General features: G+C 64.0%; 1 protein-coding gene across 2 annotated transcripts in view; it reads right to left on the bottom strand.

Moving 5' to 3' along the window:
• The window catches only part of MN1 (MN1 proto-oncogene, transcriptional regulator), a 43,621-nt gene extending 32,731 nt beyond the window's left edge, over positions 1–10,890 (bottom strand). Inside the window, exons 1-2 of one of the 2 annotated variants that reach the window (XM_045585663.1) lie at positions 5,763–10,889; positions 5,364–5,717 (exon numbers count right to left, since the gene is read on the bottom strand). In XM_045585663.1, coding sequence (XP_045441619.1) covers positions 5,364–5,717; positions 5,763–9,324 — 3,916 coding nt within the window. In that variant the 5' untranslated portion in view covers positions 9,325–10,889. Of the gene's footprint in view, positions 1–5,363 lie in introns of both variants that reach the window. The other variant, XM_036449459.2, reaches the window with a different exon arrangement.
• Positions 10,891–11,762: the final 872 nt, after the last annotated feature.

Genomic DNA, 11,762 nt, shown 5'->3' on the forward strand with positions numbered 1-11,762 from the left:
GGAGTGTTTATCTGCTGAACCAATGCTCTGGGCAAGAGAGATCACTCCCAGGGCACAGGGCACGGCCCCAAGGTACCGTCCGTCCCCCGAGCAGAGAGAAAACCGGGGTTTTGCTAAACCTTCCCGCAGGCAGTAAGTGGGCTGAAGAGCGAGCTGCCTGTGGCAATCCCAAGGAGAGATCCTCTCACATCTCTGACCTTCCTCGGTGGGAGGAATTCCCCTCCTCTCCTTCCCCCAGGGATTTATTAAAGATGCAGATTTAATATCAGCCGGGGGGATCGCGTCCCTTCTTGGCGAGGGCGGCCCCGGTGCTCCGGAGCGTCTTGGTGGAAATTTAAATACCTCTGTCAGGCAAACGGAATCGCATCAGGAGCCATCGGATCTCATTGCTAGAAAGAGAAATGAGATTACCACCAAGCCTCGCGTTCCTTTCCTAGAAGCCTCAATAACATAAGGACATCTCAACGGTCCCTTTACTTCCGAGGGCTGAGGGAGGGAGGCCCAGGACATCGAAATGGATTTATATTATTTATATTTTCCTTGAGGAAACACCCTGCAATCTGCAAAAATTAATTTTTAAAAAATGTATATATGTATAACAGAGGAGCATACAGAAGTATAGGTTACCTCTTAAAAGGCCGTGGCTCCTTAAAATCCAAACAGCAAGAAGAAAGAAGAAAGAAGAAAGAAGAAAGAAGAAAGAAGGAAGAAGGAAGAAGGAAGAAGGAAGAAGGAAGAAGGAAGAAGGAAGAAGGAAGAAGAAGAAGAAGAAGAAGAAGAAGAAAAAAAAAATATATCCAGGGGCAGAAACCATGGCAAGCTCCACACCACGCAGCTCTCAGCCCCTGAACGCATCCTTGTCCTTTATTAATATTTAGCGGGAATGTATAATTGTCGGTGTGTGCCGGGTTGGGGGGTTCTTATGTCGGGAGGCGGGCGGAGAAGACAGGTTTATTGCAGCCATGAAATATTCAACAAGCGCCACGCACAGTCGTAAGCAGTGCGTCCCGGGCGAGCCGGGAGCAGGCAGGCAGGCCCTCCCGTCAGCTGCACAAAGGGGGCTCCTGTTGACATCACCCCCCGGTTCACACCTGCGAAGTCTTGGGTTACATCTTCCCCCGGAGGAGGAGGAGGAGGAGGAGGTGGAGGCCGAGCAAGTCCCATGGAGGCATGCAACCCTGGCTGGATGCTCTCACAGGGACAGGGGGAAGGCAAGGCTCTCTGGCCTCCCCTCTCTCCCCCCCAGACAAGTTCGCGTGAGCCTGAACCTTCTCTCCAAAGGTGTGGGGGAGTGGGGAAAAAAAATCAGAAAAAAAATAAACAGCGCGCGGGGTCCCCCTCCGTCCCCCCAACCCAGCCTGCCCCGTGTCTAAAGGAAATGCAGGATTTCTCGGAGCTGTCATCCTAACTGCGTTCCGACCGGATCGATCGCCGCCGAGGGGAGCGTGGCATTCCAAAAATTTCCTCCCGCATCATCGCTGTGGACGTGTCCTACTCCCAAAGAGGGCAGGTCTGCATGCAGAGCAGAGACTGGAGACCTCTCCCACGCCAAGGGACAGGAGCGAGCGTCTCTGAACTGCTCCTGGTTTTAAGAGAGAGAGAGCAGCAGTCCGAGGAAGGGAGTTTGGCCAGGATCAACTTGTATCCCAGAATTATGGTGGATCCAAGTTTTGAAAATTCTGGGGAAGAGGCAGGAGGGGCGGGGGGAGTGGGAGGGGGGGGCAAAGCACGCCGTTTCCTGCAATCTCTCCTTCCTCTGCACTCTAGCTAGCATTCATGTCGAGTTCTTTATCAGTTTTGGAATTCCTCCACGGCCACACATCTAAGTACAAAGATAGGTGGGCAATTCTGCGAACTCCTCTCAAACGCATGGCAAGCTCCCGAATGTCATAGATGTCTGAATAGGCCCCAAACTAGGCTTGGTTTTTTTTGTTTGTGTGTGTGTGTGTGTGTATGTGTGTGTGTGTATGTGTATGTTTCCTTTGCACCCTTCCCCCTATTCCAACTTTGTGCAAACTCGACCTCATCCTGAGATGCAGAGTTTCGTGCTATAAAAAAAAGTTGTTCGATGGATTGATTAAGAAGTCAGGGGAGAGGCTCGCTTTCCTGGTTTTTAAAAAAAAAATTAAAAAATCGTAATCGCACGTCATGCTGGCCTAGGCTTTCCCAGGAGGAAGGGCATCTGGAAACCCCAGAAGACGATCGGGCACATCCCAGGGGCCGTACACATGGCTTGGGCAGCTCTGAGGACACCATTCCTTCCCTCCGACCCGGGTCATTCCGTTAAATACCGACCAGTATGTGGTCATCGGAGCGGAGAGACTTCAGAAACGGTGTTAATATTTAATCCCATTAGGACGGGCGTGTTTTACGGCGTGACAAAATAAAATAGCGTTACAAAAATGAGCTTTGCCTGGAAAGGGGGGTGGGAGGTTGGGGGCAGAAAGTGGTTGCTGGGTGATTCAAAGCTGCTGGACACCACTGCTTGCTGGCTGGTGGGGCCACAGAGGTTCGTGGTTAAGAAAAAAGCAGAACTTTTTACTTTAGTGGTGCTGTGTATTGTTGTTGTTGTTGTTGTTTGTGTTTTGTGAGTTTGTGTGTTTTTTTTTTTACTCTATTTCAAAGTGGCACACTTGGGTGTGATTTCCAGCCAGGGGACTCGGGGGCCCCATGGAAGGCTCTGTGTACCTATTTAGACAGCGTGTGCAGATGGAACCGAAGGGCGTTATCATAATGAAAAGTTTAATCACCCTTATTTACTGCCAGTAAGGGAGCAGCGAGCGGATGCAAACGCCTTATACAGGCCCTCCCTGGCAGCCCCAAGGCTGCGGGAGCTGCGAGGGACCTCAGTGGAGGGCTTTATCTAGGAACCTGTCCTTCCCACGTCAGGAGTGGGAGACAAAGGAGGTCAAGTGGGTGGAAGGAAGGCCTGTCGTCCTCCTGGGTGCGGGGAAGGGCTGCGTCGGGCGGGCCTACTGGGCAAATCAACCCTAAAGTGACTAGCATCTGTTTCCAAAAAAACAAAAAAAAACATTTTCCCTCATCTGTCCGTGACCATGAAACAGGCAAACAGAGCATTTCTTTCATGACATGTCTTCATTCACAGCCTGCATCTTTTCATTTATTTTTTTTTTCCCTTCTTCTTCCTTATAAAGGAAGATTTCTGGGGTGGATTAGGAAGGGGGTGATGGGACACCTCTTAAAAAAAATAAAAATAAAAAATAAAAACTCATTCAAGCCATGCAATCCTTTTTCCTTTAAGATCTTTCCAAAGGCTCCCAGGCAGCAGCGTGCTACTGGTTTTTCTTTACGAATTCACTAAATCGGGTTTTCCTTTTCTTAACTTTTCTCTCGCCCCATTTGGGCCAATATGTTCTTAATTACTGGTGTGGGATTGGGGAGGGGGGGTGGGGCTGGGAGAAGGGGGAGGAGGAGGGACAGCCCGGCCGAGCCAGGTAGCCGTGACAGGGGCTGGGATCGGTGCTAACCAGCTATCGATCGGCAGGGACCGAGATGTTCTGTACAAGAAAATAAAAGCGAAGGGGGGCCCAGCAAGCAGGATGCCGTGTCCAACTCCATTTTTAAAAGGAGACCGGGGGCGGTGGGGGGCGGGGGGAGAGAAAAGGGGAGAAGACACGGAGGGCCCCAAACTAACCAATTTATGGCCTTGCCCGGGAGGAGCCTGGAGAATGCTGATGCCGGCTCTGGCGGCATCTGCTGTGCATGCTAAACACCCGGCTTCAAATGAGAGAGCCGCATCCCAGGCTGGGCAGGAGGCGAACAAAGAAAGCAGCAGCAGCAGCAGCAGCAGCAGCAGCCAGGCAGCCAGGCAGCCAGGCAGCCAGGCCGGCCGCATTCATGAATGAGAAAACCTAAGCGGGAAAGTGACGGACCCAGGACAGGCGCCTGCCCCAAGGACCCTGAGTCTGAGCCACCGGCTCCGGCCGGACGTCCCTCCCCCTCCTGCCCATGCCACGCTCCCAAAACCTACCCATCCCTGGGACCCAGGGCCAGGAGGTGGACGAGGGAATTGAAGGCAGAGGAAAATAACTCAGGAGAGGGCGGGCAACAATCAAGGGATGTGCTTTTAAAGACGTGGTTTGCATCAGCAGTCCCTGCTCTCATGATACTATTCAGCCTGTTGAAACCAAGGAGATTCAACTAGGGTTTGAATAAAAAAATTTAAAGGGGGGGGGGGGAGAAGTGGGGGAGGAGGGGAATAAAAGAAAGAAATTATGTTATGTTCCCTAACTTTATAGAGCCATTATCTGTGAGGAGAGGAAGAAAGGAGCAGAGGAAGGTCCCAGGAAAATGAAATGGCTATCTACAGCAGCCCATCTTTTTTAGGTTAAAAAAAACCCTGTTATTCCTTAACTGCAATGGTGGTTCATGGATCAGCCCCCACCTCACACACCTAAAAGCCCCCAGGCCTGATTGGGGGGGGGGGGCGCTGGCAGGGAATGGTTAGGATGCAAAGGAGAGCTGGGACCGGACATCTGCCACCAAAGCCAGGGATGCATATTGACAAAACGCGGGTCCTTTGAGTCTTAAGAATATATATCCCTACCCCCATTTGCAGACCCCCATGCCCCGGGTGAGTGGCCTTGGCCTCTGCCATGCAGACCCCCAGCCCAGCCCCACCAATGTCGAGGGCTCGCACCTGGGAAAGACTGCCTGCCTGCCTCCCGCAACCCCTACAGGTATATCCGGCGCTTCCACAAAACTCCAATAACAGTTCAGAAGAGACAAAACAGCTAGTACTCCTCAGGAGCACAGGTCACACCAGGCGCTGCCCCTGAGGGATGCTGCCATAACCAGGGCTGGGAACTTTTTTTCCTCTTTCCCCTAAAGATGCTGGCACACAGGGAAGGAGCTGGAGCAGCGAGAGGAGGCTGGCTGCCTAGCAAAGCTGGGGAGGCACATGGACCTAACGTCCCACGTGTCCTACCAGGAGGGGGGCACAGGAGCCCCCCAAAACCAGAACCCAGCCTGGAGGTGGTGGCCGAGAAGGGGTCTTGGTGTGAAAGGAGAGGCACCCAGACCTCTGAGCAGCCAGCTGGAGGGGGACTCTGCAATAATCCTCAACGCGCTCCACCCCCCCCCCCTAAGGTCTTAGCACCCAGTGGCACCCAGGATCTACCTGGTAGCACCTCAGAAGGGGGGGGAGGGGGGAGGTGCAGACTCTTAGAGCCCTGGGTGTGAGTCAGAGGAAGGGTGTCCAGCTCTGAGCTGGCCCTATGGTGTCCCTAATGCCAAAGGACGCCCTCTTTCCAGGGGGCCGTCCAGGCCGCAGAGGGGGCCGGGTGGGGGCGGGGGGTGTCTCTGAGAGGGAAGGAAAGGGGACCAGACGCGGAGGGATATACCTTCTTTGCTGCTGGGGTTCTGGGGCTTGGCCTTCTCCCAGGGCGCCAGCGTCTTGTCGTCCTCGGGCCCGTCCACCAGGGTCTTGTCGGCGGGCATGTACCAGGCGGCGCCGTGCTCGGCCATCAGGGAGTCCAGGTCGATGGTGCTCATGGCGCTCTTGACCGCCTCGGAGCAGCAGCCGCCCAGCTCGCCGCTGTCTCCGTTCTGGGCGCCCCCGCCGCCGACGGCACACTCGCCCTTCTTGCCCCCCTTGAGCCCCAGGGGCTGGTCCTCGGAGATGCTGAACTGCTGCCTCTGCAGCTGGATCTGGGCCTGGAGGATCTCCAGGGGATGGATCTCGTCGGGGGGCGGTGGTGCCACCCCAGCGCTGCTGCTGCTGCTGCTGCTGCTGCTGCTGCCCCCGCCGCTGCCCGTCGGGGTCCGGACCTGCTCCAGGCCCGGCGTGCCCGGGTGGCCGCTGCCATAGCTGTCAGGGGTCGAGGTAGAGGTAGACATGATGCCCAGGCCGAGCGGGGCCGGGGGCGCCGCCTTGGGAGGCAGTTTGGGCGAACCTGTCATCACCAGGGGGCTCCTGCCGGTGGCGGCTTTGGCCCCCAGGGCTTGGGGGTTGTCCGAGCTGGATGACACTTCGTCCTCGTTGTTGGCGTAGCCGCTGCTGCTCACCTCGTCCGAGGAGGCGAACTCGCCCACGACGTGCGGGGAGCTGCCGTCGGACTTGGCACCGCCACCACCGCCGTCCAGGGAGGCCATGAGGTCCGGCTGGTCCCCCAGCAGCAGTTCTGCGGCCCCTTTGCCCCAGGAGGGCGAGGTGAGCGCTTTCTCATGGGGCGTGGGCGCCCCGCGGGCCTCGGTGGAGCCTCCCCCCAGGGCCGAGCCAGGCTGCTGAGGCTGCTGCTGGCCTGGGCTGACCCCGGGCCCGCTGTCCGGGGGTGGGGCCGCCGAGTACTTATCAAAAAAGGTCCCCGGGCTCACGTGCCCACTGTCCCTTTTTCTGCGCCCCCGGCCCCGGCCACTGCCCCCGGGGACCGGCTTGCCGTCGTTCCCCGACGTGGACTCCAGGGTGTAGTTTGGGGAGAGGCTGGTGCTGTCCCCCTGGGAGGCAGGGTTGGGCGGCCCAGAGGTTTTGTTGCTGCTGCTACTGGTCCCCGGGGGTCCTCCCCCAGGCCCCGGGGCCCCCGGAGCAGTCCCTCCTCCTCCTCCTCCTCCCGGGTAGTAATCAGAGCCTGGGTTGCAGGCCACCGCCGCCGCGCCCTCGGCGGCCTCGTTCTGGCTCAGCTTCCTCTTGCCCTCGGGCGGGTTCTTCTTGTTGAAGGTCACGTTGAGGTTGGGGGCGCCCAGGCTGGCGATCATGTTCTGGCAGGCGGTGGAGAGCGCGGCCAGGCAGCTCTGGCCGAACAGGTTGTCCTTGGAGCTGGGCTTGCTGAAGGAGCCGAGCGAGAGCGCGCCCAGCTTGCTGGCCGAGGCGCGCTGGCCGGCCGGGAAGTCGGGCTGCGGCGGGTACGCGCCCCCGGTGCCTCCGCCTCCGGTGCCGCCGCCCCCGGCGCTCGGGGGCGAGCTCACGCCCGGGCCGCCGTGCGGGGTGGCCTGCCGGCTGGAGAACGGGAAGCCCGGCTGGCCCCCGAGCGCGGACGCGGCGAAATCGGGCGGAGGAGGGGGCCTGCGCTCCGAGGGCGCCGCGCTAGGCAGCCCCACGCCGCCCGCCGCCCCCGGCGACTGCAGCTGCCCCAGGCCGGCCAGGCCGCCCCCGAACTGCAGGCCGCCGCCGCCCGGGGAGGGCAGCGCGGGCACGTGGCCCTCCCCGGGCATCCTCAGCGGCTCCTGCAGGGGGGGACCCCGGAACAGCACGCCCCCCGAGCCGCCGCCGCCGCCGGGCGGAGGAGGAGGGGGTGGCGGCGCCAGGCCGGGGTCGTGCGGGCCGCCGCCGCCGCAGTCCGCGGGCTGCAGCCCCGCGCCGCCCCCCATGCGGCGGGCCAGCAGGTCCCCCGGGGGCGCGTGGGGACCCGGGAACCACGCGCTCTCCGGCGCCAAGTGCTGCTGCTCGAAGGCGCCCAGGCGCCCCGCACCCCCTCCGCCGCCGCTTTCGCGCTCAAAGCTCGGCTGGGCCAAGCCGTGCACCAGGCCGCCCGGGCCCACGTCCCCCGGGTGGCCGAGCGGGGCCAGGCTGCTGGGCGGGCGCAGCCGCTGCTGCTGCTGCTGGTTGCGCGATGCCATCTGCTTGATCATGAGGGCCGCGTTCTGGCGCTGCTGCTGCTGCTGCTGCTGGTGCTGCTGGTGCTGCAGGGCCTGGGGGTCCGGGCCCGGGTGCTGCAGGGGCGGCCCGGCGGGGAAGCTGTCGGGCACCGGCGGCGTGAACTCGCCGGGGAGGCCCGGATAGGCCGAGGGCGAGAGGTGGTTGTCCAGGCCGCCGCCGCCGCCGCCGCCGCCGCCGCCGCTCCACGAGGCGCAGCGGTCCGGGAAGTCCAGGCGCGGCCTCTTGGCCACGCTCATGTAGGGGGGCGCGTCGAAATGCTGCAGCCGCTGGTGGGGCGCCTGCTGCGGGGGAGGGAGAGGAGGAGGGTGCTGCTGCTGCTGCTGCTGCATGCTGAACACGGGCTCCGAGTAAGGGTGCATGCTCCGGTTCTCCAGCCGGTGGATGGGGTACTCGAACTGCGCGTGCTGGCTGGGCAGCAGGGGCCCCCCGTCTTGCAGGCCGCCGCCGCCGCCGCCGGGGGTGCCCGCCTCGCCGGGCTGGGGCCGCGGGAGCGCGGGTGGGCACGAGTTCTGTCGGACCAGGAGCCCGGGCGGCGGCTGCTGCTGCTGTTGCTGCTGCTGCGGAGGCGGCGGCTGCTGAGGCTGCTGCGGGGGCTGCTGCTGCGGCGGGGGCGGCGGGGCCTGCGGCGGGGGCTGCATCAGGGGGTGCCTGGAGGCTACCCCGCTCGGCTCCAAGCCCACCGGCAGCTTGCGGGCCCCGCCGAACCTCTCGAAGAAGACGCCGCCGTGCTGCTGCTGCTGCTGCTGCTGGGCGTGCATCTTGGACAAGCCCACCATGCCCGCAGCCCTGGGCAGCGCCGCCGCCGAGGCCCCGGGGAAAGCGCCCCCCGGAACCTGGCGCCCCGCCGCCGCCGCCGCGTAATGAGGCAGCTGCCCCTCGGCCTCCGAGGGCGAAGAGAACATGTCGAAGTGTCCCGAGGGCGCCTCGCCCGGGTAACTGTATTCCAGCGAGTCGACGACGGCTCCTTGGGTCGCCACCCTCCGGCCCTCCAGGCTGTGCGCGTCGGAGCCGCTGGAGGCGGGGAGGCCGTGGAAGGAGGCGGCCCGGTTGGGGCTCTGGTCCAGCGGCAGGCACGGGGCCGGCACGGCGTGGCCCGAGGCGCCCCCCGAGCTGTGGAAGTCCGGGAGGGTCCCCCCGGGGGGCCGCTGCGGCGGGGGGCCGAAGCTCTCAGGCCCCGGGCTCTCCGCCATCGGATCGTAACCCTCGGCGAAGGGCGGCTGGCTGCCCAGGCCTCCGCCTGCACCGCCGCCGCCACCGCCGCCGCCGCCGTAGCCGAGCAGGCGGCCCCCGTGCAGGCAGGAGGCCCCCGGGTCCGGGCCCCCGAAGTTGCCCCCGAAGTGAGGGTGGTGCTGGTGGGGGTGGGGGTGGCCGTGGTGGTGCTGGTGCGGCGGCGGCTGCTGGCCCCCGAAGAAGCCGTGCACCGCCGGCTGCGCCTGCAGCCCCCCCGCGGCGTGCAGCTCCGAGGAGTGGCCGCGCGGCGCGGGGTGGAAGCCGTACGGCTCCATGTTCATGCCCAGGAGCGGGGGCTCGCCCAGCGCGCTCAGGGCGGGGTCCACGGCGCCCGGGGGAGGGCCCCCCGCGTGGAAAGCCGGCGCCTTAAAGTGGGTGTTCATGCTCAGTCCGGCCTCGTGGAAGTTCCTCTCGCCCTGGCCGGCGGCAGCGCTCCTGCTGTGGGGGATCTGGGGCTCGAACTGGTCCAGCCCAAACATACTTGGCGGCGGGGGGTGCGGGGGGATCAATAGGGCATGACAGCCTGCTCGCCGCCGCCGCCGCGCGCCTCCTCCTCCGGCCCGTTAGCTACCCGCTCCGGCCCCCGGGGCCCGGGGCCGCAGTGCGCGCCGCCCCCGCTCCCGGCCGGCGCAGGCTGGGGCTCCTCCGCTTCTCCGCTTCCCTCCCGGAGCTCCGGCTCTGCCCCACGCGGGCCTCTCACATCGTGCGGCTCCGCGGGGCCTCCGGGAGCCGGGTCGGAGGGCCCATGCCCCGGGCGGGTGGCACAGGTTTGCGGGGAGGGAGCAGAGCTGCAGGCGAGCAGCGGAGACAAAAAGTTCAGTGCGGGGGGCGGTGAGGGGGAGAGAAGGAGGCAGGAGGGTCGGAGGCAGGGAAAGCAGAGCGATCACCTTCTCAAGTCCACACGGGTCCCGGGCGGGGAGCCCCGGGAAGCCGCCCGAAGCCTCTGGGAGTGAGTCCGGAGCCGAGCTGCTGGGGGGCCGGGCGGAGAGACCCCTCTAAAGCCGCGGCCGGCGCCGGGGCGCGGACGGAGCCGGCCCTCCCCGCTCCCCCGGAGTCCTCGCGCGCGCGCTCCGTGCAGCTCGAGCCGCCGCCGCCGCCAACACGATCCGCTCGCACAGTCCCTGTCTGTCGGCCCCGAGCAGAAGCGGCTGCTGTCTCTTCTTCAGCGGGTCGGAGGGCTGGAGGCGGCTCCGCTCGGCATCACCCGCGCCGGCTGCCCCGAGCCGAGGGCGCAGCGGGCACCCGGGGTTGGACCCGTGGGTTGCAGGGGGTGGGGGTCGGGGGGAGGCACCGTCCCCTCCGCTCCGGGGCCGGTGCGCTGCACCCCCGCGCGCCGCTCCGCTGCCAGGTCCGCCGGCTGCAGCTCTGGGTCCTCCGCGCGGTCCGGTCTCCTGAGTTCGCGGGGGTCTCGGCGCCCGGTTCCAGCTCGGACGGGCGGCGAAAACGAGGGGTCGGGTCTCTCCGAGGCTCGGGCTCTCTGCCTCCGCGCTGCTGAGCTGCTCCGCGAGTCCCCCCTCGCTCGGACCCGGGACGGGCGGGGGGCGTCCGCGGGCTGGAGGACCACACCGGGCGAGCCGGCTCGGGCGTTCCCGCGGAGCTCCCGGAGCGCGGGCTGCGGGGGCGGGGGCGGCTCTGGGGGGTCCGCGCGCCCCTCTCTCCTGGCTCACGGGGGGTGGCGGGGTGGGGGGCGCTGCGTGGGGCGCTCCGAGGGTCTCCGCTCCCCTCTCCTCGGTGTCTGCCTCTCGCCCGGCGCGGAGAGAAGCAGCAACAAGTTTTGCATTTCAGCAATCAATTGCAGCCATTGCCTGCGCACCAATCAGCGCCGCGCGAGCCGGGCGCGGGGCGGGGCTCTCCGTTAAGGTGGTCCCGGGTCCTGGCTGCCGAGGTGTCCCCCCCCCTCCCGCCCCTACGAACCCGCACTTGGCCAACTCCAGGGTCCCCCGCGCGCGGTCTGGCCGGGGGGTCCGGGCCCAGGGCGCTTGGGGGCGCGCGCCCCGGCCTCCTCCCAGCGCGTCGGGGCGGAGAGGGCGCGCAGGCTTCGAAGGGCGGGAGCTTGGCTTTGTGTTCACCCCCTTCCTACCCACCCGGTTCCCAACTCCCCACCCCCAGCTGAAGCAAGCGAGACCCGCGGGGTGGGTGGCAAGGGGGTGGGAAGGTGGGTGGGTGGGAAGCGGTGCGGAGGCCCCGCTCAGACAATGGGGTCGCCTGGCGCAGCGCCCGGACTCGCCGCCGGGAAAAGTCGCCAAGTGTCCACTCTGCTTCCACCCGAGGCGGCAAGCCCTTGACTCTCCACCGTGGCCCGCTCACGAGTGGCGAGTGGATTTTCCTGGAGGTGAAAGCAGACCGGGAAACCCCAAACCCCCGCCCCCCGAAGTTAGGGTTCTCCTCCAGACACCCGCGCTCCTGCTCGCCCCTCCCTCGCAAGGGCATGCACAATTGTTCCCTAATCCCCCGGCCTGAGACTCCCAGTCCTCAGGCGCTGGCTTCCACCCGGAGGAGGAGCCGTGACCACTCGATCCCTTTTTTGGGGGGGGCCCTCGGCTAAGTCCAGCGCAGAGCTGCGAGCGAGATAAAAGCGCGCCCAAGGACGCACGGGCCGGCGGGAGGACCCCACTAGCAACCGCCAGACCCGACCGAGGCCCAGTGGGCGCGAGGCTGGCCTCCTTAAGAGATCAATTAAACCGAAGAGGCCAAGGAATTGGGCTTGTGATACTCAAATCAATAGGAGTCATTTAATATCTGCCCTGCTCTTTATGAAATATTTATCCCGATAATCTTAGTTAAAATGTTTAGATCTTCCTCCTGATCCCCACCGAGGCCGGCATCTATCTTGCCCGTTGCAAGTTGGGAGTTAGGGGTGATGGGGTGAGGAGGGGAGAAGAGGTGTGTATTCTGTGTGCTTGTCTGTGTGTATTTC

The sequence above is a fragment of the Pipistrellus kuhlii genome, unplaced genomic scaffold, assembly GCF_014108245.1.
Source record: "Pipistrellus kuhlii isolate mPipKuh1 unplaced genomic scaffold, mPipKuh1.p scaffold_m20_p_20, whole genome shotgun sequence".
In the NCBI taxonomy this organism is placed as follows: domain Eukaryota; kingdom Metazoa; phylum Chordata; class Mammalia; order Chiroptera; family Vespertilionidae; genus Pipistrellus; species Pipistrellus kuhlii.